General features: G+C 42.9%; 1 protein-coding gene across 4 annotated transcripts in view; it reads left to right on the plus strand.

Annotated features, from left to right (window-relative positions):
- CMTM7 (CKLF like MARVEL transmembrane domain containing 7) overlaps positions 1-26,055 on the plus strand; it is a 31,428-nt gene extending 5,373 nt beyond the window's left edge. For 2 of the 4 annotated variants that reach the window (XM_074839416.1, XM_074839424.1), the window contains 4 exons: positions 16,340-16,513; positions 19,324-19,422; positions 20,441-20,522; positions 20,872-26,055. In XM_074839416.1, the coding sequence (XP_074695517.1) occupies positions 16,340-16,513; positions 19,324-19,422; positions 20,441-20,522; positions 20,872-20,885 (369 nt within the window). In that variant the 3' untranslated portion in view covers positions 20,886-26,055. Of the gene's footprint in view, positions 1-6,950; positions 7,046-14,033; positions 16,237-16,339; positions 16,514-19,323; positions 19,423-20,440; positions 20,523-20,871 lie in introns of those variants that run through there. The other 2 variants (XM_074839443.1, XM_074839433.1) reach the window with 2 other exon arrangements.
- Positions 26,056-27,043: the final 988 nt, after the last annotated feature.

Below are 27,043 nucleotides of genomic sequence, written 5' to 3' on the forward strand. Positions count from 1 at the left end.
AAATGATGCTGTAATAGCTATCAGCGATGTCATGACATATTACACAAAAAGTCTTTATTCTGAGGCATGCAGGAGGCATTTTATGTTTTGAAAAAGATAACAATTGAGGAGAACCACCCCAAGAATGTGCAGGTACCTTCAGTCTGCAACTATGTGATAAACTACTGGCTAAGCAATAAGAAGTGGGACATGTCTTTTAGCAGCAAAGTTATTTTCAGGCCAAGGTCAGAGCTGGGTGTTGTAGCTGCTAATTATTTTTGTTGTTCTGCTACAAGGTGCAGTAAAAGGACCTTGCTTGGCAGGCTGAGCAAAGAGAGAAAAAAATTATCTAAGTCTTAGGTGGCTCCAAAGCAAGCAGAAGCACTTGAACGAGGAATGTCCAAGTCTAATAATTAAAACCAATAGGTCTGGGAAGTCCTGTTATTTCCACTCTGAGATCACTGAAACAGGCTGGCTTGGCCAGTTGTATTTTTTCCATGCCTCTGCTCTTGGTGGCGATTTTACAATTTCTGCCCAGGTATTTGTGTAAGAGCTGGGAGCAAACAGTATGTTCTCTGTGTGTTAACCAAGGAGTGCTTGGTGGTAAGCTGACACAGTTTTATTTGATGAGACAGAACCTCACAAGCAACACCAGTTTAAGGAATTTTCCTTTTCTGACTCACCTCCATGCAGCCGTTCTCAGCTGCAGTGAGGCAGCTGTTCAGAAGGTTACACAGTAAACCAAACCAAGGAAGTGATGTAGCTTTACTTCAGCTCTCCTTTGGTTTTCTTTTTTTCTGTAACAGTTTTTAGAGAACAGTGCAGCCATAGAGACTACTGACAGCAAGAGCAAGTGTCTGGTATATAAGGGCAGGAACAACGCAAGCCTGAAGTAGTTCCATGTGCTTCAAACCACAAGCTGAGAATGTAGTCCTTTTTCTTTTTCTCTTGGGCAGGGGAAGGTTTTGTACCATCTGTTTTAATTTTTGTCTCTTTCAGCAAAAAAGAAACTAGTAATTTTTCTGATGCTGAAACTGCTCTAGAAGGCTAAAAAATCAACTCCAGTATGTTTTGTAAAAGGACAATTATTGTCATTGTTAAACACTATGGAATCTCTGTTCTGAATGTGTCAGTGAATGTTTTATTTGTATCTTAAAAGAGGCTTCCTAAAAGCACAAAGTTTGAGCTATCTTTCATTGCTTATTTGACCTATCCGTTAGGATTTGTTGCAGTACATTCATTAGCAACCTGAGTGTGTGTAGCGCTCTTTGTATAGAGGCGATTGAACAAGGGTTAGCAAATACATTTTCTGAAACAACAAAAAAAAAAAGGAAATGAAGCCTAGAAATTGACCACATCACCTGAGATGTGTTTAGTATGCTTGAAAGAGCAGAGTGAAGTATTGGCAGTGGTTTCCTGGCACATTTGTTTTACAGGAAGTTAGATTTGCAAATGCCATTTAAAAAACTTAATCAGGTGTACATGGTGTCTGTGGATAAGAAGATGTGGTGAAAAGCATGGATTCTTACTGCTCTGTGACTTTCCTTTAAGACATCCAAGGGCAGTGTATCCCCTGTCTTTGCTGTCTTTGGAGATGCTGTCCCTCTGAACATCCTCTCTTGCCACGGAGAAACAGAAACCAGGGGATCAGTTCTTCTCAAGTGTGATCTCTGTCTGCAAAGAGCCTATAAATGGTAAAGGACATTGTGCCAAGCATCCTTCACTGGGTTCCAGGGCTGCAGATGCTGGAATGATCTGTTATGTCTCATTGTGATCCAGTAGAGCTGTGGCCGTACCCCGGTGAGAGCAGTATACCTGACCCTATGGCCCTGTTAGGGACCTGCTCTGCATTACTGGGGTAATGGAGTATTGTCCCCCAAAAGCCAGACAGTGTTTGCTTACTATGAGTAAGTGTTTCCTCTGCTCCCCTCCCTGGGGAGTCCTTGCGAGGTATTTGCTCAGTACGCGGTTGTGTTGTCTCCTCTGCGCTATTGTCACATCATGTGCACTGTGGCCTGGTCATCCTATTTTGTGGTGAGATGTAAAGTATATAGCAGCCAGAAATTGCTACTTTCTGTACACAGAAATCAAGCTCTAAAATTGCTGTGATTTCTTTTCACCCACCTCTGAGCTTCCTCTTTTTTGCATAACTCGGATTCTTAAGGGATCATCACAGCTGAAGCAACTCCCTGCACTGCGACGCTGGTAATTTGATGAATGTAATGGCGAATACAGATGTGTCTGGTCAAAGCTAGGTGACTGCAGCTTTCAAAGCCAAAGCAAATTTGGCTTCTGTTCTTGCAACAATAGCAGCAGCTGCAACACTTAGGGCTTCCTCTCCTGTTCACAGCTACCCTTAAGGGAAACGGCAATGCGAGGATGACAAGATTGAGAAGCTGTTTCGAGGGGGAATTTTCTTAGAATGTTTTTGGTGATTTGTTGGGGGTTTTTTTTTAAGAAAAATGCCATCAGTGAGTTCAAGAAATAAGTACTGACTGCTGGGAGAGAAGTATGCTGTTAACCTGAGATGACCAGCAGCAGCTGCAGAACTACAGAACGACTTAGCATACTTTGCTGCAAGTCTGTAATCACACCCTGGGAAGGCCACTTTGAGAGCTCTTTTATCTGTTTGGGAAAAACACAGTCCCCAGTTGCTGCTTGTCACCTGATGGCTAATTGAGCCTTTTATCAATTGCTTGAGTGAAGCTTCCTAGTAGACACAGGAATGCTGTCCCAGCGTGTCTGAGAGGCCAGCCAGTCTCCAGGCGGTCACTGAAAGCTGTCAGCTGTGACAGTGCCACTGGGGAATCTCATCTATTCTCATTTTTCCCCCTCATTTGTCACCCTTCACTTCTCTGGCACCTTGCCAAGTATCAGGTGCTGGCACTTAGGAAAGGTCGTTCTTCTGTGTGCTAAGGCCCACTCTGATCCAGCAGCCGAGTTGTGGTGATGCCAGTTGGTCTGGAAATTGTCAAGACATTAGCATTTTTGGGAATTCTCACTGTTTTTTTCCTGATAAAAATTATGACGTGCCAGCACAGCTAACAACCTGGGCTTCGGTGATGTAAACAAGTCCTCCTCTTATTCGGGGAGCCCTTGCTCGCTCAAGGCTCTGTTGCCATGGCTAACAAAGCCTTTGCTGGAGTTGACAGATACAAACTTTTAAACTGCTGTCTGTGCGACTGCCAGATGTCAGTGTGGTGTTCTCTGGGGCAGGGAGAGATACGGCAGGTGTTAACTGAAAATTTGAATCAGTCAAGCAATAAATGCCTCAGACAATGAGAACGGGTTGTGTTGTGAGCAGCATCTGTAAGGGCGAGTGATGAACGGATTGCTTGCTGAGGGTTAGCAGGCATAGGCACTGAGACTCTACTGAGCAGTTTGCAAGGTATTCCTTATCTCACTAACAACTTTCAGGAAGATGAGATTGCATATGCTTTTTTGTGCATCTAGTTTGATAGGTTCCTAGAGTGATCGTTGCCATGAGGTACTGGTTTTGCGTTATATGTTCCTATTTGAGTTTTAAGTAGCTGTGTGCTGTTAGATATGTATTGGATATCCAGGTCAAGGGGGAAACTTTGCAGCTTGCTGTGCAGATTTTGTGGGTGTTTATTAATAATAATAACTGTGTACCCTGGGCTTCAAGCAGCCAGCCAGTCTGAGCCAAGCTTGGCTGGTCAGCCAACGTGGGCTCCTTCTCTGTAGGTGGTATTGCCATGCGTGGTTGGTAAATCCATTTTTAGACAGCTGTGAACTTTATCTACAAGAGCTCTATAGCTCACAAGTAAAGATTAAGCTCTTTCTATATTGTATATCACTGACAATATGGGACTTTATTGACTATTTAGAGGGCAAACAACCCAAACAATATACCTGAGAACAGTTCAGAGCAGTGGTTTCAGAGGTGTCTTGCTCCTACAAGGAGCTCTTCTTCCCAGCTGACTAAAAGGAAGTATGGCAGGTGAGGTGGGCCATCTCCTGCCCTCAAGGAGGGCTCCCTCTCTGGACCAGGGTTGGTGAATTCTGTTGCTGCTTTTGCAGCAACAGCCTCAAAGGACAAAGTTCTCCATCAGTGTTTACATACCTTAGGTGTCTTTGTACCTCCATGAGCATATGTATTCCTGTACATCATTGTTGGATTCCTTTCTGCCATTGAGAGCCACTTTTCTGCCATTCCTTAAGACAGGTCAAACCTCTTAATTTTTAGGTTCTGCCAAACCCACTTTTGTTGGCCTACAGTTCTCTTCTCCTCCCGGTCCTTTTCTTTTTCTTGACTCAGAAACACTTTGTGTGATTAAGGCAGTCTTTCTCCGTTTACACAAACCTACCCACACTGTGGACCATCTTCTGTCATTCTGTCTGACTCTCAGGTTTACCAGACTGAGAGAACGGTTAACATGGCTCTCCAGGAGGATCTAAGATGTTGAAAGTGCTTGCCTTGCAGGGGAGAGAGGTAACAATCACAGCTTGCTGTGCAATTTTTTGAATCTGCTGAGATTTGGTTATATTAATCCCTACATTTTTGGTTGCTGTCACCAGATCCTCCCCTTTTTACTAGAGGACTCTGGAGATTCAAGTCTCTTACAATGTTTTTTACTTCCTATAATCTCCTGGGTTGTGATATAGGGATTCTCCCTACCATGCAGGATAGATGGTCTTCTACAGTGGAGTGAATTACAGCAGGAGCCACATGCATTCATACTTTTTGCAGCAATCAGGTAGTATTCTTCTAAACGGGCAATTGGCTTGGTGGTGTGGGACACAGGTTCCCAGCAAGTACCACAGCCAGTACCTTGCCTGGGAGGAGCGCAGAGAGCACAGGCTGAGCCAGTGGTTGTATCTGCAGGGAAAACCAATTATAGAGGATGTGTCCCTGCTCTTACATAAAACATTAGTTTCATCTATGATTTGGGGATTCTGCCTTGAGTTGAGATGGGAGAGACCACTGGAGTGGGTGGCAGGCTAGCTATTAGGTGGGGGCTATTGCCTGCATGGGGAAGTAATTCCTTATTAATAGATGGACAAGCTGAGTGCTCACAAAGTATAGGGGTCTCCTGGCTTTGTCCGGAATAGTACGTTCAGTCATTACAGGTGTCTAGAAAGACATAAGCACCTCTTTGAGAGTTAGAGGGAAAGCAGATGTTTTTCTCAAGAGTTAAAACCCTGCTAGGTATTTAAAATCCTGTTCCTTTGCAGACATGCTAACAGTCAGCTGTGCCATTAATACTGTTTTGCAATGAGTTTTATGTGTTTTGGGAATTGTTTGTGACTTGAATGTGGCACTTGTGCAATGTTACTCAATTATTACTTACATTGCTGCAGTATTTTGAGTGTTAGGTGTGCATCTTTTCTGTAGATTGGAAAAACTTACTGATGATGCTTTAACAGTTGAAATGTTTTAAATTTAAGTTGGTTTCTAAAACAAATCTCTTAATATTGGATTGGAGAGAAAAGAAATAAAATTATGAGGTTGTTGTTGGTAACAAATTTGGATTGTGGCTGGTTTTTTTAATTAATTCACTGCCTGATGAAAATACAGCATATTCTTTGCCATATAACTGAAGTTCTCAGCTCTCAGTTAATAACGTACAGGATTGTGTGGTGTCTTTCAGCGTGGTGGTGGAGGCAGCTGTGGGGATTGAGGCAGGCAGCTAGTTAAACTCTCAGTGGTGGGATGGAAGTATTGCAAACACTGTGATCAGTGGTAGACAGGACTTAATTGTAGCTAGTCATTACAAAGAATTGCCTTTTTAATGATTATGGCAGCCCTGTAACAAGGGCTTTTTAATAATGTCATTCCTATGCTGGTTCTGTGATTACCCCACATCCTTTTCTACCGCTGAGGCCTGTGCCTGAGCAGATATATAACTTCTTACTAATAGATAAAGAATACCACTTGCTTGTACTTAGGATTGTCCTCTTATCTGAGTCGTAGAGGGTCTGAATAAGATTATTCTGCCTTTTCTCACCCTCCCGCCATTTTTATCTTCAATAAATAGGCTATGGATGGTGGTGCACAAGAGAAGTCACTTATCAGAGGCCAGGCAGCCTCCTTATTTTAGTAAAGCAGCCAGACAAGAAGGAAATCTGCCCAGACGCAGGGGCTGCGAGATTATTGTGCAACCAAAGACTGACTGCTTCACAGAACCATGCACTTGAAGGCAGCTGATTTCATCTGTCATTAGTGAAGTTTTAAATGGACTGGGGTTTTTATCTTCTTATTCTAGTAGGGGTTTGGCTGTTACAGCTCGCATTTCAAACACCGCCCTGGAAGAAGAAAATCTCGATTACAGCAGCAGTCAACATTGTTGCTTAAATTAGCTGAACCAGTCTTGCATGAACTACAATGGTAACCTTGGCCTGCACTTTGCTCATCTTTCTGTTTTGGGAGGCTGTTAAAAAAATTGTTTTATTCTGTCCAGAAATATGTACTTAATAATATGTGGGTGTTGCTTCACTGTGTTGAGGTGTAATATTCAGAAACGTACAGCTGCAGTTGGTGACATTTCTCCAGGGCATGGTTATCCTGATTGGCTCGGTTAGGGATGGAAAATTCCACTTACTATCTAGGCTGGTGTCACAAGCTGGAAACTTTGACTTTTTTTCGTTCAAATACAAAAAGCATTTAGCTCTTATTATATTGCTTTTTTGGAAAGGCTGTGATAAAACTGGGTATGAGTCAGTGCTGTCCCCTGCTCCAAATCTGTAGACAGACAGTTTCTGTCCTATTGCTTGTACTAGAACTTGGGCAAGTTTTAAGAGAGTGGAAAGCAGTGTTTATCAATTTCAAGGACAGTTCTCAGGGTCCTCCTCTTTTTAGATTCAGGAGGAGGGATGTTAAAGCAGTACAAAGGTTCAACAGTGCTCCAGCAAGCTCAGTGGAGAAGCTCTCCTCTCAGTGCTGTTTTACAGCATCCGGGGGGGGGGGGGGGGGGGGGGAAGTTGTTTCTGTCTTCTAGAAGGTTAAATTGCCAGAGAAGGATGGAAAGGAAAAGCACTTTCAGGTATTGCCAACTACCAACTGGAGACTGGTAAACCAGAGCTGCTGCCTATCATCTTTCTACAGGTGTAGTACTATGCTGAATCCTGTCCCCTGACCTGTTTCCCCTGAGTGGTACTATTTTTTACTTAGCTAATTGCAGTCCCTGTCATGATTCAAGGGAGTGGGGAAGATAGCTAGGAAACATTAAAAGACGGAATTATGGTGTGTTTGCATGTATCGAGGGAAATTTGGATGGGAGAGAATGAGAAATATAAAGAAGAAATATGGAGTGTCATGAAGGCAAAGAAAAGGAAAGGGGAATAAAGAGCAGAAAAAAAGTAAAGGGAACACTGGAGACAAAAGTGATAGTACAACTTCTTACAGGAGAGTGTAGCAGAGGGGAGTACAATCCAGAAAAAAGTATTCTGAGAAAAGCAAGAATGTGGTTGTACACTGCATGGCAAAATAATTCAATGAAAAGATAATGCAGTGCTGGGTGGATTATACATGACAACGTGTGTGTCACAGTATTATGGTAAATCTTTGAGATGAGAGTTATAGTGTTTCTCTAGAACTGGGCACCTTGAGGCAATTTTGCTTCTTATTGACATTATCTTTCCTCCCTGCAGTTTAGCTGGCATTTCATGTCTTATTTCTATATAGAAAAAGAAAATTATTATCCATAGTTAAAAGTTACACAGTAAGACAGCGGTTTTAGCCTGTCAGTTCAGTATATGATCTTGGGATTTGCAAAAACCACGTCCAGTTCCTTTCTGCAATGAAGATTTTTAATATTATTCTTTGTACTACCGCAGCAGCTAAAAGTCCCAGACAAGGAGTAGGCCACCTTCAGTGGGTTGACCCCAGTCAGCAGCCAGACACCCACCCAGCATCTCACTCACTCCCCTCTCCTGCAGGATGGGGAGAAGATAGAAGGAAGGCAAAAAGACCTATGGGTTGAGATAATGACAGTTTTATAAGGAAAGCAAAAGCTCACACACAAGCAAAGCAAAAAGAGGAATTAATTCACTACACCCCATCGGCAGGCCAGTGTTTAGCCACTTCCTGGAAAGCAGGACCTCAGCATGTGTAACGGTTGCTTGTGAAGACAAACACCATAGCCTCCAATGTTTCCCTTTTTCTTGAGCTTTTATTGCTGAATGTGACATCATATGGTCTGGAGTATCCCTGTGGTCAGTTGGAGCCAGCTGTCCTGGCTCTGTCCCTTCCCAGTGTCTTGCCCACTTGCAACCCTACTTGCTTTGGGGTGAGGGGAGGGAGAAGAGAGAAAGAAAGCCTTGCTGCCCTGCAAGCAGTGTTCAGCAGCAGCCAAAAGACTGATGTGTTATCAACACTGTTTTAACAGTGATGCAAAGCACAGCACCATACGAACTGCTGTGATGGCAGTTAAGCCTATCCCAGTCACACCCGGTACATCACCACTGTACAGGCACAGTGGGAAAGGGTAATCCTAATAGAATTGAGAAAGAACAGCTGGATACGGGCAAGTGATAATGTGTGGTACAGAACAGTCAGGAATGGTCAAGAGGATGAATAGTAAAGTAGCCTTAGCATTAAAGATTACGCTACGTTTATTTGCAGTGTCTCGTGTGTGGTGGTTTTTTTACAACACATGTTAACAAAGTCTACTGTAAGTAAATAAGTGACAGGAAATAAATACTAATTCCCATTTTGCAGTGAGCTAGGACTCTAATTTTTGTTTATCTTGTGTGGTGTAATGGCAACAAATCAACCAAAAAGCAACCCCCAATAGACCAAACTTTTCCTATCATTTACTTGTTCTGTGGCTTCCTCCTTGGATGTTTTAGGGTCATTCCCACACATATTTTCACCCATGCTTGTCTGTTACATCTGTGGTCTGTTGTTGTTTTGGGCTTTTTGGGGGTTGCAAGTTGTTCTTTTTCTTAGTGGGCATTATTGTCATTCACACTAAAGAAAAACAGTCATCTTGACCTAGAGGTTTATTAGCAGTGCTCCACATTTTTGCCTTATTTTGCATGTCTAAAGTGTTTTGAAGGTGAAAAACTTTAGCACAACACATGTGAAGTCTTTATTAGTCCTCATTTGGTGAATGGGGGAGCTGAAGCAGCGAAATACATAATTTACTGAAGTTCAGACAGTAAGATGGTTACAAAACTGGGGTCAGTATTCAGGAGACAGTGACGTTCAATTCCTCCCTTGTATCAGTGTTTGACTGTGTAAATGTGTCTCTAATGCTCAGAACATTAGGCTTTCCTTTAGAGTAGGTTGTGCAGGTAGCTGTGTCTGAGGAAAATTTAGTTCTCTCCAAACGTTATAAAAGAATTAAGTATTGGTAATAAAGCCAGAGCTTTATTTATTACATCCATTAAAGCAGGACAGTAGAAAAAGATCATACAAGGCACTTGCACAGATTGATTCCTGGGTTATAAAATTGTTCTGTGGTCAGATAAACTACAGTCTTCTGCCACCTGATCAGAAAATGCTTAGCGGTGCCAGCTGGCCTGTGGGTACATGGAGAGCAAAACTAGTCCTTTCTTATGTTATGGTTCCTTCATTACCGTCAGGGCACTAGTGAGGAAAATTGTATCTGTAATCTCTTGACTGGTGGACATGCACTTGTGCTTGCCCCTTCCTTGGAGCAGGTGATTCTGTGTTAAGCTGCTTTGAACTTGCCAGCTTGGTCCAGGTTCTTCCATTTTTGCTGGTACACTCCAGCACGATTGTGTTAGCGAAGGGGAGTCCAGCCTATTAGTCCTGAGATGCAGGCAGCTCTTGGGCAGTTTCATGGTGGCCCATGTGACTAATGACAGGTCTGGAAACCACAGGAGGATCTGGCCACCAGAGAGGCCGAGGATTGTGTTGCTTGCTTCCTCTTGGTCCCAGCTTCATGCCCAGTCCACTCCTGTAAAACTAGGATGTTTGGAGCTGAGCGTTCTCTGTAACCTAATTGCATCTGCAGGACTACAGCCAGCCAAGAGTAATCGCAGGGAGTTAGGTGGAATTCAAACCATCTGAAATCAGGAGTACAATGGCATCTAAGTTTAATGCCACAAGCCTTTTCTCCAGTGTGCATTTGCCTCAGGAGTAATTGGAAGTTGGATCTGCCTCCTGTATATAATCTCTTCATAATACAAAGGTGTGATTCCTCTCCTTTCCCTAAGAAGGTGTTGAATTTTCCTGCAGTGGAAGATTGACTTCCTTGAAGTCTTGATTCACATTTTGCTTGGTTTTTACTGAGTGTGATCAATGACCAGTGGACTTCAGATGCTCACTCTTTGACAGGAACAAGAAGAAACAGGGAGGAAAACAGCTGATTTTTAAAAAGGAACAGCATTTTCAGGGAACACTTCGAGTAGCGTTTTATAGCACAGGGAAAGAGAATTTATCGCTCTTGTCCAGTCCTTCCTTATCCTCTCTAGCCTGAGAGGTACAGAAGGAAAGGGTGCCATTCTGAACAGGTTGATATCATCTCTGTGGGCAGAAAGAAGGATCCAGGGAACTACAGGTTGGTCAGCCTCACCTCAGTCCCTCAGAATGTGATGAAGAAAATCCTCCTGGAAAGCATTTCCAAACGCATAAAGGACAAGAAGGTGATCAGGAGTAGTCAGCATGGATTTACAGCTTGACCTTCTGTAATGAGGTGACTAGTTTGGTGGACAAGGGGAGAGCAGTGGATGTTGTCTACCTTGATCTTAGTAAGGTTATGGTCTCCCATAACATCCTCATAGATAAGATGACAGGTCGCGGGTTAGCTAAGTGGCTGTGAGGTGGATTAAAAACCTTCTGAATGGCCAGGCCCAGAGGGCTGTGATCAGTGGTACAAGGTCCAGTTGAAGGCCAGTCACTAGTGGTGTACCCCAGGGGTCAACACTGGGGCCAGTACTGTTCGACACCTTCATTAATGACCTGGACGACGGGGCAGAGTGCACACCCTCGGCAAGTTTGTAGATGCCAAAAAACCTGGGAGGAGTGGGTGATGAGACAGAGGGTTGTGCTGCCGTTGAGAGGGACCTTGGCAGGCTGGACAGAGAGGAATCTCATTAAGTTCAACACAGGAAAATGCAAAGTCCTGCGTCTGTGGGTAGGCTGGGGCCAACTGGCTGGAGAGCAGTTTTGCAGAGAAGACCTCGGGATGTTGGTGGACAGCAAGTGACCGTGAGCCGGCAATGCACTCCTGTGGCAAAGGCGGCCAACAGCATCCTGGGCTGCTTTAGGAAGAGTGTTGCCAGCGGGTCGAGATCCCTCCCCTTTACATGGCACAGGTGAGGCCACATCTGCAGTGGTGTGTGCAGTTCTGGGCTCCCCAGTACAAGAGAGACATGGACTTACTGGAGTGAGTCCAGCACAGGTCCCCAAAGATGATGAAGGCTCTGGAGCATCCTTCCCGTGAGGAGAGGCTGCGAGGGCTGGGGCTGTTCAGCCTGGAGAAGAGGAGGCTCGGGGGAGTCCACCAATGTGTATAAATACCTGATGGGAGGGAGTGAAGAACAGGGAGCCAGAGTCTTCTCAGTAGTGCCCAGTGACAGGACAAGAGGCAATGGGCACAGGAAAGTCAATGTGAACATCTGAAAGTGCTTTTTTCACCATGAGGATGGTCAAACACTGCCTAGAAAGGTTGTGAACCCTCCATCCTTGGTGATATTCAAAACCTAGCTGGACACAGTCCTGGGCAACCAACTCTAGATGTCCCTGCTTGAGTAGGGGGATTGGGCAAGATGACCTCCAGAAGCCCCTTCCAACCTCAACCGTTCTCCAATTCAGTGATCCTTGCTGTGTGCACGAGACACATAACTGGATCACACCTTACATTTCCCACATGACTGGGACACACATTGTGCTGCTGCAGCCCCACTCTCACCCCCCAGCCCTGGGTGTGGCTGGTTGGCCTGGCCTATGCCTGGCACCTTGAGCCAGGGATGTCATAAAACAGGGGAAAAAGGGTCTTGAGCCTTTCCCTCATCACTTAAAGGCAGCAGTGCTGTAACACCTGGCCCTTCTTTGTTGTGAGGATCAGATCTCCCAGCCCATGTCCCATCTCCCATTAACAGCCTTGAAAGTTCTGTGCTTGTTCACCCTATTTTAGGGACCATGGGTTGGCTTTTGAAGGAAGACCGTATCAGGAAAGAGCAAATTATGTTTCATTTTCAGTAGAGCTGTGCTCACTTCAAATCAGAATGGAGTTTAGGCTTGGGAGCTTATGTTAGTGCTATTCAAGAGCCAACATTTTCCACAGGCACATTGCAGAGGATGTGGTTGCCTCGTCTCCAGCTCAAAATAGAGAAGAGAAATCAGACTCTTACCATCTTTCTTTTATGTTGTCTGTTCTGTCTGGTAAGGTGTTGAGTGCCTCCTGGCAATTGCTGACTGCCTTTAGCTCATGTTGGCTTCACTGTGAGAGAGTTCCTGATATATGCCAGTGTTCCTAAGCACATTTCATGACTCACTTCAAATATCTGGTCCAATAGAAAGTCAAGAAGTGGATTAGTTTAAGCCGATAAACTTCTGTGAGAGTAAATACGGAACTTCATTTAAATCCAAAAATCCCTCCTTGGAATTGATTGATGCATATGTTCTTTGTTTTGCTTTTCAGGAACTGGAAAGCACTTAAATAGTAGTGTCCTGCAATGTGTCCCTCACCCCTTTTTTAATGCAGGTCTGAAGCCTGGGTGTATTTTGTGGAGCACATTGAAATCTTCTAATGAGACTGACCATCATTTGACCTGTACTTCTGGTCTAACTGGCTTGCTGGCTATGGGTCACATGTCTGCTGCTTTCACAATCTGTGAAATACTATATCGAAATGGAAATGGCAGTGTCCTAATTTTTTTGTGCCTCTAGGTTTTATTTTCAGTATGTATTAAGCTGCTCCCCTGAGCACAGATGCATAAAGAACATTCATAACATTTGATCATTTTAGTGCTTTGCCATTCATTTCTCTCTCTCTCTCTGCCACAAACTGACTTCTAATATACATGTTGAACTGTATCACAGACAGTTACATATTAATCATTTTATTGCTTGATTTCAAGTTCCTTGAAAACAGGAATTCCAGGGGGGGAAAAAGTACAGTCATCACCCAGTATATCACAATAAACCAATATCTGATGTAGGAACTTTGGTATTTGTCATTCTTAAAGTACAAATAATATTATGTGGCTCCATTTCTGACATTTCGGGCAAATGCATGTAGTGTGGTGAGTACATATAGTGTGGCAAACGTGGCATAGGTTTAAATAAAGTTGTTGACATGGTCCCCTTTGTAACTGTCCTGTGAAATAGCATTATGTGCCTCCAATCAGAGAACCCCCTTTAGAAATTGCATGTAAATCTCATGTTGTGAAATTTATGCTAAGAAGGGAAATCATTGAAAGAAATACCTCTTGTGACACAGTGATTTCTTTCTACCTGTGTGCTGAGGCACATCTAAAATCAAAGAAGGGAGTATCTTTACTAATTGGTTTTGGAATTATTTTAATTGTGAAGTATGCTTGAAATGGAAAGCATGTTTGTTCAAATCCGCATTTCTACCCTGTTCTTAGGAGCTGAGCAGATTCTTCACTGACTACTTGATACCTTGTATCTTCTTATTTCTGAGGAATATAACACCTCAGATGAATTTTCTGACCTTGTCCTTGGATGGCTCATGTTCTTTATGCTTCTCAATTTTTTTTTATACCTTTTAACTGAAAAAAAACCCACCTTTTTTGTTTACATGAAGTTGAAAGAACTTGCTCTAGTTTAAACTGAGGTTTTTTTACTAGTACTTCTTATTATTTGGATGGTGCTTGTACTTTAAGGATCCAGTCCTCCTTATCTTTTGTACACAGTAAAAAAGTTGCTGAAGTTAATGATTCAAGCATGAAATGAGCCAATGTGTGATTTAATATTTCTGTGAATTAACGCTTCTTTCTTGATTTGTACAATGTAACTGAAACTGAGAGCTGATTATTGTGAAGATATCTGAATAAGGGAGACCTCTTTTAGCCTTTGGTGGTTGAGAAGTGTTGTCCTCATCCCACCTTTATCCAAGGCAAGATTCAGCACTTGCTGTTGAGTCTTCCTATAGAATGAAATTTCATTAAATTTAGTTTTCATTTTCTCATGAAAATAATAGCTGTGTGTCTTGCATCACTTCAGGTGTTGTCCTAGATTATAGGGTAAATGACCTGTTGATCTCCTTCTAATTGTTCAAGTTATTCAACAGCAAAGTCAGATGACTCTTCGCTTAACTGACAGTAAGATTCCAGGAACCAAGATGGATGGTCTGCGGCAGCCTGAGCCAGCGTGATTACTGGCTGCTGCCACCCTGCCTTCTCAGTCCTTCCGTTTCAGTCCAAGCTTCTCCCTAACACTCCCTTGCTCACCTGATCCTGCTTTGTGTGACTGCAGAGTCAGAGTAAAGCTGCTTGCTTTTTTTTTTGCTGGCTTGGTACACTGAGGTGGCTCGGCACAGATGAGTGGAGGAGCCAGTACGTGACAGAGTGAAATCAGGGTGGGAAGGAGAAGACAACAAAGGCCATGGCCCCTCATGAAACCACAGCTTAATGTAGACCTGGAGTATGTAGACATAGTTTGGACAAAACTTCATTAATTACCTCAGAATTAGAGAAATGGGCCAGAAGTCTTTAAATGCTGAATTGTAGAGAACATTGCTTTGTTGTCTTCTAAGAAATGTAGCACCTCAGAAAGTTCTGCCATGCAGAAGATGCAAGACTGTGCATTTAGGATTCCTCAGTGGCTAGGCCGTGAGACCCAGAGAACAGGCGTGGTACAGCAGAAGCACTAAACATGCAGGATGCTGCTATGATGTTACACTCCCACACCAGAGGGCAGGAACATATTTGGGGAGATGGGGACTGGGCAATACTATGCATTTTCAAAGGCACATGAATCACACTGATCATGATCCAGCCCTGCACCTCAGTCTTTCCTACCCTGTATCTATTTCAAAGGTGGGAGGAGATGTAGGCTTACTCTAGTGCAGAAGCCTGTCACTGGCTTGGACTGAGCATCACTTACAATGCTAATATCAACTACTTGGATTACCACAGTGAAAATAATAGAGCTGTACTAGATCTAACAATAACTTAGCACTTGTGTGGGAAAGGATCCTGGAGCATTGACTTTTCTTTTTGAAGTGGTTCACTGTCACGACATTGATGTGGCTGTTTGGGTGGAGTTTGGCCAAGGTGACAGGTTCTCCTGAACTTCTTGTGAAGTTCTTATGTGTGTATAGATATTTTGGTTGCCCTTGAGGATGCATGTTTAGCCTGTCTGCTTAGAACTGCGCAGGTGAAACTCAGTTAAAATTACAGCAGGGAGAATCTAAGCTATGTTGTTTGGGTGTTGGTTTTTTTTTTCCCCTTTTAATCTTAAGGAAATTATTCTGATAATGGATACAGTTGGTTAGGAGTTTGGAAGATGAGTGTGCAGGAAAGGATAGTGCAGTCTTGAAGTTCTGGCTTTTTTTTTCTTGGAGAAACACTTAAAATGTGAATCATTACTGCTTCTGGCTGACTTTGGATGAACTAAAAATTACAGAGGCTGAAAGCATGCATTGACAAAGTCTGTAATAAGAAAATATTTGGGTATATCCTAGGTGGATTTATTTTTGTCACCCAGACTAACCAGGCTGGTAGAAGCAGCAAGATTAGTAAAATAAACAAGTAGTTTTAGATTAAAAAAATAAAATCGCTTTCATCCTTTGCAAGCCTACAACTGAAAGAAATTGTACAATAATGCTTTATAGTTTTATGTGACAATGTTAACATTTAAAGCTTTATAAATATTGTATTGGGGGTGGGGTGAATTAATCAATTCTTCCAAATGTTTATATTATTTACTATGATACTACCTTGTAGTCTGCTACTACTTCTGCTCTGTGGGTGGTAGAAAAGGAAGGGTAGAACTGTTAGCTCAGTTGCAGCCAGATTCTCCAGTTTTGCATGTGAGAAATCTCACTAAATGGAAGTAAAGATGCATGTGTTCATGGGCACCTTAATTTTTACAGCTTTCAGTGATTTTCTTCTGAAAGTCAGTGGGATTTAGATGCTTCAGTTGCTGGTGCCACTCCAATGCCTCTTCTCTGTTTGAGACCTCTTGTACATAGAGACTTCTTCAGGTTGTACTCTTCAGGCTGAAACTCTGCTTTCCTTCTTGCAGTTGGCTCTTGCCCCACTCCCAATGCTCATTTAACCACAAATTTTAAAACATTGTTACCATGCTCGTTACTTTGTTCTTCATTTCGTTGGGATCCTCCAGTTTAACATTAGGTATTTGTCTTCCCTTTTTAAGTGCCATTTTGTTGTGTTTAAAATAATCTCCACGGCCCTCTGAGCACCATTGTAAAAATGTAATGTCCCTTTTTTCTTTCAGATCTCACTGCTGATTGGATTCATCAGTGTAAATAATTCTCCGTGGACGGATTACAGTGCATACAGCTACTTTCAGATTGTCACCATGTGCGACTTGGTTATGATTTTGTTCTTCTACATTATCCACATTTTCAGAATCTACAGGAAGCTCACTTGCGTTAGCTGGCCACTTGCAGTAAGTCTGTTAGATGGTCTGGGTTCCTTGCCTCTCTTGTTGGTTGATGTCTCCATTACTTAGCCCATTTTCTTGTGCTATCACACAGTGATAGGCCATCTTTCACATAATTGTTTTTTGCTTTGTATACAAATCCTTTTGTTGCTTTTATTATTAGTACTCAGTTCAGCAGATGCTGTAAGTTTTTTAGTTTATTTGGATGTGATTCTGCCCTCCTTTATACAGGTATAAATCCAGATTTACTCCAGGGAAGGCAATAGTGTTATTCTGAGACAAATGAAAAGAAGCTACCGATTGTCAAGCCTTCAGCAGATGGGTCCTAACTCAGGTCATTTATAGCAGCTAAGGGATCGCTAGAGTACCAAATCATAGCATTAGAATTCATGTACTACATCCTGTCCCAAAATAAAGTTTATGAGTGCTATTTAAGTCATATGTGTCTCTTTTTGGTATGGTTTTAGGTAACTTAAACAATAGCAAGAAATAGGAGCATCAGCTTGATTGCCATAGCCTGGCCATTCCTGGGATATCCTGCAGGATGTTCCTGCCTCATTCCCACATTTCCGCTGCACATCCATCTCTCATATCCTCGCAGAGAACTAACAAGCAGCACAGAAAATGCGAGACCTGAACTTCCTCAGTAGCTTTGGGTCAGGTCAGCTAACAGAAGAGTCCGGCATCCTAGTGTGGGATGACAGGTTTTAATAACCTCTTAGAACATGTCTCCCTTATGCATAGTGACATTTTAGTTCCACAGAGGAAGGACCAGAGGGATGGGGACAGCCAGCTTGGAGAGATATAGAGGGATTTTGAAGTCCAGGAAGTGGTTGGTGTTTAATGGAAGCTATGTAAGTAGTTTACAGATTTAGGATAACATTTTTCCATCCATCCATTCTAACCAGAGAGAAAAATTTAATTTTCTTTTTCTTTTTAGCTGAAGAATATGGTTAGACTTGTGCCCCTTTTTGTTTTTTCAAATGTGTACCACCTCTATCTGTCTCTAGAAAGTACTTCTTTATCTAGAGATAATACAGATGCAGGGACTGAAATAAGCTAGTAAATGACAGTTTTACAAAGCAGTGTTTAATGTATGCATTGCTGTAACAGGACTGTGCCATTCTGACCTCTGCATAGGCTGCTTTTGTTTTTTGTTGTGTGCTTAATCGTTCCTAAATGTTCCAGAGTCACCAGTGAGTTTAAGGCACTGCAGTTTGTTGCTGCTCAGCTTCAGGAAGCTTTATGGGATGTGATGCTTGAACATTGCTGCTCTTTTACAACCAACCTCCTTTTCAGTCATATATTTAAGTATCTTTAGCACAGAATAGGAAAACCTGTAAGAGACTCTGGGAAACTACAGCTAGTGTTTGGCTGAGTTTGCTGGCAAGATCTCTGCATGGCAGTCAGGGGTGTGGTTTGCAGTCAGTAAAGCTGCAGCAGCTCAAGAAGTTGTTCAGCACTGACACCTTTTAAAGCTGGGAAGTATTTCTCCAGAGGGGCACTCTCCTGGCCCTGCCAGGGGTTGGTTCTCCACCTCATTTAGCCTTTGATGACTTGTTTGCACCTTTGCCCATCCCTCAGATTCCTCTGAAGTAGTGGCCTGTGTACACTGTTTTATTTGGTGCCTCTATGGAGGCAATGGCATGCCTGGTTAGCCTGCTGCATCACGAACTAGCCAGAGAAGCCTCCTTATGGAAATAATTTATTCTAGCAAAAGTAAGGGTTGAGATTGCAATTACCTGAAACAAGGTTACAAATGAGGAAAGCAAGTTGCATGCTCAGAGCCTACTTTATGGCAAAGATCCTCCTTAGCTGTTTATAAAAAACATCTGAGCAGAGGGAAACTGTGTTATCGTACGATACACTATTTCTCTTCTGGGATTGCCTTGAACAATTTCCTTTGGGGACTATATTCTCTCTCCCTTGGTTTGAGACAGAATCTCTCCTCTCCCTTATACATGGCATTTGCTTGGCTCATGCTGGTAGTGCAATGCAGATAAAATAAGCAGATACTCTCCTGCCCACTGCACTGTGCAAAAGAAACAACCCATGATCAGTTTGCAAACATCCATGTTAGTTGCCATAAACTTTGTGAGGATTCAAAATCTAAATCCACAGATAACCCCTGCTCATAACAAGGTAAAATGGACCGATACTCATCACACTAGAAAAGAGCTTAAATGTGGTGCCTCAGTGCTCGCTCAGAAAAACCCGTGGCACCGTGTTTTACTGCAAAACAGCTGCAGTCACTCTTACAGACTTAGGAGCCTGGGTGTTGGTTCTGAGTGTCTGCATAGTTGTGCTTTTCATGGCTTCCCTCCTGTTTCCAGTCTTGGTTGATGTAAGTAAATCCAGCAGTAGATCCATTGCTTACTTTCTAAGATTATCAGAAGTAGGAGCATTTGGTTTTCCACTGACGCCATGTGCTGCCATTTATTGCCATTTCATATAGGCTACAGAAATACATCTTTAAGGCTTCTTCCTTCCTCCACAACTGTCTCTAAGTAAGGTGCATACTTGATGCAATAAAGATACGTTTCACCTTCAGTACCATGTTGAATTGAAAGGATTGCATCCATACCCAGTAAGTAGATCTTATTTCAGTGATGTTAGTAGGCCTGAAGATTGGTCCTCTCCTCACAAGGTGGGTTTTTTTCTGCTCTGGGGTTTTTTTTAACTTTTTTTTTCTTTTGACCAGTGTTTTGTCCTCTGGGTTTGAGTAACCTCTGCCAACTTTTTCTCATTCTGAGGCATACTGAAATGCTTTCCTGATAAGTTTCCCCTTCTGATGCAGGCTGTGCTTGTCTTTACAGGAGTTTCTTCATTATTTAATCGGTACAATTCTGCTTCTCATTGCATCAATTGTAGCAGCATCCAAGAGTTATAATTTGTCTGGACTTGTGGCTGGAGCGGTAAGACTGTGTTTATTAGTCTTGACACTTTTTTATTTGCAATATATATTAAGTAGGGCATTGGAAATCTATTACTTGTAATTTTATTTTCTTACAGACTTGCCTTGCTTGTGTGACCTTCTAGCTCATTTCAGTGAATGTTCTGTAACACAATAACAACAAAAAAATTTTGTTGTGAGACTCCAGACTCACCACTAAAGTGGGTAATTGCCCTGTCAGAGAGTTGAAACCAAAAGCTCCTGCTTTAACTCATTGGAACTAATGTGTTTGAGGAAGAATTAAGACAATTCAGTTTTGACAAATGGCTGTTCTAGCATCTAGAAGTTACCTAAAGGATTTCACCCCAGTCTTCAGCCTTTGATGCTGCCTGCTCCGGAACATAGCCCTGTTCAAGATAGGTAGTTTCTCCTGAGCTAAAACCCACTGGGGTCCTGGGCTGACTTACTGGAAGATACTCTCTGCCTCTGTTGGCTGGAGGGCTTTATAGAGACAGGCATGACTTCTGAGTGTGGGCAACAGTATTTTCATAGTAGCAGGACCTGAAATACAACTCTTCCAGAATAAAGAATTACTTTCAGAAACTTAGTCCAGATGATTCAAATGGACTAGAAGACTTACCTGACTTGTTTATTTGGCAGACTGCAGGGAAAGACTTGTTTGAATGGGGCAGTAAAAGCTGTAATCAGAGGTGTTAGAAAAAGTCTTTTCTTTGTTGCAGAACCCTAGTGAGAAGTCTAGAAGGCGAGACTCTATGCTGCTGTCCAGCTTTTTCTCCCTACTTGTATATGACACTCAGTCTATCTTTTAGTCATTGCTTTGACCAGACATAAGCTGCTATTATAGTATGGAAACAATTTTTTAGTATATTGGCAGAATGGAGTAAAAAAAAAAAAAACTTTTTTGTGTCTGTTAACATCATAAAATATGTAGCTGGATATACAAGTGTGTCCATAATTCATGGAATATGTGTCATCTAATGCTCTGTAAGTATTTGTGGTTTGTTTGTTTTCTCATCCAGACTTTCGGGTTCCTAGCTACGATCCTCTGTGTTTTAAGCATATGGTCATCCTACAAGGTTTCGTGCATCACACAGTCAACAAGTAAGTATCATGCTTAGCAACTGCCAGAATGCTTCTCAAAATGAATATTTATATTTTCTGCCACAGGGCTGTGTCTACCTGGAAGGATTTATTAACATTCTGTTCCTTATTACTCAAAATTACTCACAAAGCAATAAATCCGTATTTTCTGTCAAGACAGACATATCACAGCTACTGCCAGCTGTTAACAACTACAAGAGCAAAATAACTTGCTTGTAGCAAGTAGTGAATGTATCAGTGTTTTCTCCCTCCCCCACCCCCTACCAAAAGAACGTTTCCTATGTGTTCCTTAATCAAGTAGGTAAATCTGTTTGTGGCAACACAATTGACACTGTCTTCCTTTTCAAAGATGCATCCGTATGACTTCTTCACCTCTGCAAGACATCTGCCTTACAAAATAGGATACCAAAGAGGAGCGTCCACTACTGAGGAGAGAGCATGGGTATTTTGTAACTAGCCTGGGCAGCCAGTACCTTTTGAAGATGTACTTGAATGCCTATGCAAAACAATGTTGTGAACCAAAGTTTTTTCCCCCCACTTCCCCCTACCCAAGAAGTTTATAATGGAGAACCTGCTTTTTATGAGCTTTACAGAGAAAGACAACTTCTGTCTCACAAGCTGGGCTGTGGTCATTTCCAGCTATTTGCAATAAGAGCATTTAAAACTCATTTGGAGAGTCATTTGGTTCTTCTTTCAGAGGGATGGAAAAATTGTTTCTGATTTCCTCCATCTGTTTACAGAAGGGAAATCCTGCAAATTCCTACCTGATTCTTAACTTCCAAGGATGATTTGTTTAATGAAGGAACTGTTACAAACTGATTTGTGCCTGCATAAGCTGGCCCAAGTCTTTGTTACTTCTTTCTATCAGAACTGTGGACTTTTTCTAACATCAGCTCAGCCAGCATCAAAAATTATGAAATGCAACTTGAATATATCAGTACAAACACTCCCTCCTAGCCCCAACAGTACATGATGAAATCAGGTTTTTTCTCTGTGAATTTTTACAGGTTATTAGCAATGAAAGATTATTCTTTAAACCTTCTCTTTGCCAAATACAGGAAAATACATACCCAAGAGTATGTGTTTAATGTTTTGTGGGATTTTTTTTTTCCTTTTCACAAATAGTCATTTGTAAAATGGGTATTTATAAGACCTTCTGTAGAAAATTTCTGTGCATTTCGTATAAATTATTCTCTTTGGAATCTAACAGTGTTTATGGAAAGCCCATTGTGAAAGAAACAATGCACTTTCTCTTACATGTGGTTTGTCCCTTCCTCTGCCTCTGCTGGGATCCATGCTTTTGGAGACTGCTCAGAGCCTGGACAGGCAGAACAGTTCTGTCCAAAACTGGTATTGTCATGAAGTTGTATGTAACTTTGCAGCTGAGCCAGTGCCTTCTTGGGCCCTTTTGTCTTTCTTTCCTTTTGCAGTCCATCTCTGGTGAGCTGGAAACTCATTGCAGGAAAAAGGGAAGTGCAGGCCCTTCCTCCTTGGTACTTCCCCTTTCATGTCTAGCTGTAAAGTAGAACTTGTACTTATAAGCTGGTCTCTTCTGTCAGGACAACTGCATGATGGTGCAGCTGGTTTCTGCAAAAAGTAGCATTTATACAGTTTACCAGCATTTTCTGGCCTGCTGTGCATTTTTCTATTTGTCTGAAATTCTGCATCAATACTGCTAAGTAATTTAATGGTCCTCTCAGAAAATTCTTTTTGTACTTCATAGCAGGTCATTATACATTGCCATTTGTTGCCACCTTTTTTTTTTTCTCCCATCCTAATATATCTGTCTTCACTTTTATTTTTTTTTTTTTTCCTCTGACAAGAGAAATTGGCCCATTGTTGAAGTGTCAAAAATTTTGACTAAGTAGATGAAAATAACTGAGCAGATAACCTGGAAAGGTAGAAATCCCCTTCCTCATGGTGCACAGTTTCTGTGATTCTTCTTGCTGTTCCTTTTCATAAGTGCCCTATTTACAGCAATATAGAGCAGGAAACAATTTGAAAGTGCAAAAGTCTGCTGTTTGTGAGTGAAGATATATATATATTCACTCCAAGATGAACTGCTTTGACATTACTATAGAGGATTATTCAAATAAAACTATATAACAGGCAGTTATAATGCTATTAATTTCATATTGACTAATTTTTATTTCTTCACACTGTCCCACTTTGGCCTGCTTTTTGCCCTGTATCTTCAGATGATATATTTTGTGTTTGGTCAGAAATCATAGAATCACAGAATGGTTTGGGTTGGAAGGGACCTTAACAACCATCTAGTTCCAACCCCCTGCCATGGGCAGGGACACCTTCCACTAGACCAGGTTGCTCAAAGGCCCGTCCAACCTGGCCTTGAACACTGCCAGGGAGGGGGCAGCCACAGCTTCTCTGGGAAACCTGTTCCAGTGTCTCACCACCCTCACAGTAAACAATTTCTTCCTTATATCTAATCTAAATCTATGCTCTTCTAAGTTTAAAACCATTACCTCTCATCCTATCCCTACATGCCCTGATACAGAGTCCCTCTCCATCTTTCCTCTAGGCCTCCTTTAAGTACTGGAAGGCCTCTATAAGGTCTCCCTGGAATCTTCCCTTCTCCAGGCTGAACAACCCCAACTCTCTCAGCCTGTCCTCATAAGGGAGGTGCTCCAGCCCCTTGATCATCTTCGTGGCCTCCTCTGGACCTGCTCGAGCAGGTCTATCTCCTTCTTATGTTGTGGGCCCCAAGGCTGAACACAGTGCTGCAGGTGGGGTCTCACGAGAGCAGAGTAGATGAGGAGAATCCCCTCCCTCGACCTGTTGGCCACACTTCTCTTGATGCAGCCCAGGATACAGTTGGCTTTGTGAGCACACATTAGTTTTCCATCCACTACTACTCCCAGGTCCTTCTCCACAGGGCTGCTCTCAATCCACTCATCGCCCAGCCTGTATTTGTGCTTGGGATTGCCCCGACCCATGTGCAGAACCTTGCACTTGGCCTTGTTGAACTTCATGAGATTTGCACAGTCCCACTTCTCAATCCTGTCCAGGTCCCTCTGGATGGCACATCCCTTCCCTCCAGCGTGTCGACCGCACCACACAGCTTGGTGTGCTCAACAGACTTGCTGAGGGTGCCCTCAATCCCACTGTCCATGTCACCAACAAAGATGTTGAACAGCGCCGGTCCCAACACTGACCCCTGAGGAACGACACTCGTCACTGCTCTCCACTTGGACATTGAGCCGTTGACCACAACTCTTTGAGTGCGACCATCCAGCCAATTCCTTATCCACCGAGTGGTCCATCTGTCAAATCCCATGCCTTTCCAGTTTGGAGACAAAGATGTGTGGGACACTGTGAAAAGCTTTGCACAAGTCCAGGTAGATTACATCAGTTGCTCTTCCCTTATCCACTGGCGCTGTAACCCCGTCATAGAAGGCCAGCAGATTTGTCAGGCACAGTTTGCCCTTAGTGAAGCCATGTTGGCTGTCACCAATCACCTCCTTATTTCCCATGTGCCCTATAGTTTCCAGGAGGATCTGCTCCATGATCTTACCAGGCACAGAGGTGAGACTGACTGGCCTGTAGTTCCCTGGGTCTTCTTTATTTCCCTTTTTAAAAACTGGGGTTATGTTTCACCTTTTCCAGTCAGCAGGAACTTCATTGGACTGCCACGACTTCTCAAATAGGCTGGATAGTGGCTTGGACACCTCATCCACCAGTTCCCTCAGGACCCATGGATGCATGTCATCAGGTCCCATGGACTTGTGCACCTTCAGGTTCATTAGATGGTCTCAAACCTGATCTTCTCCTACAGTGGGTGGTTCTTCCTTCCCCCAGTCCCCACCTTTGCCTTCTGTGTCTTGGGTGGTGTGGCTGGAGCCCTTGCCAGTGAAGACTGCAGCAAAAAAATCGTTGAGTACCTCAGCCTTTTCCATATCCCAGGTGACCAAGTCTCCCTTTTCCTTCCAGAGAGGGCCCACATTTCCCCCTAGTCTTCCTTTTATCACTGGTGTACCTGTAAAAGCTTTTTTTGTTGCCCTTGATGTCCCTGGCCAGATTTAATTCTATCAGGGCTTCGGCCTTCCTAACCTGATCTTTGGCTGCTTGGACAATTTCTCTGTATTCCTCCCAGGCTTTCTGTCCTTGCTTCCACCCTCTGTAGGCTTCCTTTTTGTGTTTGAGCTTATCTAGAAGCTCCTTGTTCATCCGTGCTTGCCTCCTGGTGTTCTTACCTGACTTAATCTTTGTTGGGATGCATCACTCGGTGATCCTTGAATATCAACCAGCTTTCTTGGGCCCCTCTTTCCTCCAGGTCACTTTTTTTCTTTTTAGTGACCTGAATTAAGCATGCCTCAAGAGAACAGACCTCCTTCTTGGCTAGCAATCCACTGTCTGCAGAGTCAGCAATGGTTCAGGCTTGCTTGCCCTGCCAGCACAATACCAGTCCAAAGGACATACATGACAAGGGACTTGATTCTGGGCACTTTGAGTGAAAAATACCTGCAGAAGAAGGTACACACACACTCATGCACACATATATATATGTATGTATGTGGTTTTTTGCAACGGGGGTACTTGATCACCAGTTCTCCTGCTAAGACTGACTTAACTATGGTTTTTGGAAACCAGCACTCTGACTTTAATTTGGACTGATAGAGTAGATATTTAAGGATACAACCTCTTCTGTTCCCCTGGAGGAAAGAGAAGTGCTCTATTTCTCCTTCACCTCCTGAGATACCACCTCTGATAAATAGTAGGCACCTTCCTACAAGCTTTAATGCCTCTTGGCAATCCTGTGGGAAACCAGTGTTCTGCTGCACACAGTGTGAGACCTCAGCGCTGCGGTGGCAGGGGGGAGAAGCACCTGCTAAGGACTGGGGCTGGAGCCTGAGCTTTCTCTGGAAAAAGGCTGTTTCTACTCTGCTGGAATCATGCCCCTTCTCCTGGCACTACACTAGCATCTTTTTTCCAGGTTCCCACATAACTCTGTCACTTGTCACCATGTGGGGAAAAAAAAAAAAAAACATAGAGGGAATTTCATGCAGTCTGACAACCAAAGAATTTCTGAACTATGATCTGTGTCCAAAGAATATGTTTTGCTGCAAGTGCACTTGTTTATACTGGATCAAGAGAAGTAAATTACAAGTTCCCTTTTGGTTTTTGTGCCTATTGACAGGTCTAAGGTATGCCTGCAGCTTTTGCTGTTATGACAGTGCTGGGTCCATAGACCCGCCAGATGCTCTTAATGCAGGATACTCTCAGGCTGGAAGACTGACATCTCTGCTGCCAAATCTTTCTCACTATCCCCACATCCTCCTTGTGAAACGTCTACTAAGAAAAGCACAGATTTTGCTGGTATCACCAGCTCTGTCTGGCAGGGACTTTGGCACCTCACTACTGTATCTCTGCCAGCAAAAGTGTTTTAACTTTCCTTCAGTGTCAACCTGGTTCTGAAAGCTCCCATCTTTCTACAAGTTTGTCAAATATGGGATTCCAGCTGTTTTAGAAATAAACTAAGTTTGCTATTTGGATGATGTAATGACTTTGAGAATCAGATTGTTGTCTTGTTCATTTTTTTCCTTTCTCTACAAGAGCAGTGTCTTTCTCTCTGGGGATTGTCAGAATACATCCTGTACCTGGAGGACTAGAGATGGGAGCCACAGAAAAAAACTTCCCCAGCCGTTGTGTTTGGATGTGCTGGTCTCTGACTATCCCACCCAAAAGCTGTCCAACCTCTTCAGCTCCAAGATGAGTGTAGTATATCCTTTGAAACAACACAGGTAGAGTTTGAGGTTCAGTTTTACTGAAAATTAAAATGTAAATCTTGGGAGAAGAAAATAGGTAGTACAAACTGTTTCATAGCGCAGAAAAAAACAACCCTGATGTTTGAGCTCTGTGGGCTTGAGGTAAGTTAGAGAGTGAATAGTGCTTTTGTCAGGTAGAAACTGGGAAGATGAGAAGGGGAAGCGAAACTTTTTAAAAGAAGAGGAAGGGTGGCTTTGCAAAGCTTGAGGACCACAGTGCTGGATGAAGACACTGCAGGTTATGTGTCAGCTTGCACGCTTTTTCTGTTGCTCTGAAATGGTTGTGTTTTGCATTGTGTGAACTACGAAGGAATGGGTTCTTTGCTCTTAAAAGGCTTTGGGAACACATCACTATGTGGGGTATAGAGGGGATAGCAGGACACTAGGATAATGATAACTTTTAGTGAAGAGGGGACAGGGGTGATGCTCCAGAGAAGAGGACTAGGAGTTTACTAGGACAAAAAGGAGCAGGAGACAAGAAAGAGCAGGTGCAAACATTAATAGAAAGCTTATGAGAGGAGGAACTAATGTGAGCACATTATGCACTAATAGAAATGTTGGCAGATATCAGCAGTTTCTGGCTGTGTCAGTACTTAAAGAGCAGACCTGCCTGGAGTGATAGAAAAGTCTCTTTTCTGCTTGCCTGGTATGTACACTTCACACCCTGTGCCTGGGATTTTCATGTTCTGCTAAAGCTGTGGGAGGATGTCCTAAACCTGACCCAGAGGCTGTGGAACA

This window comes from Strix aluco, chromosome 1 (genome assembly GCF_031877795.1).
Source record: "Strix aluco isolate bStrAlu1 chromosome 1, bStrAlu1.hap1, whole genome shotgun sequence".
Taxonomy (NCBI): Eukaryota; Metazoa; Chordata; class Aves; order Strigiformes; family Strigidae; genus Strix; species Strix aluco.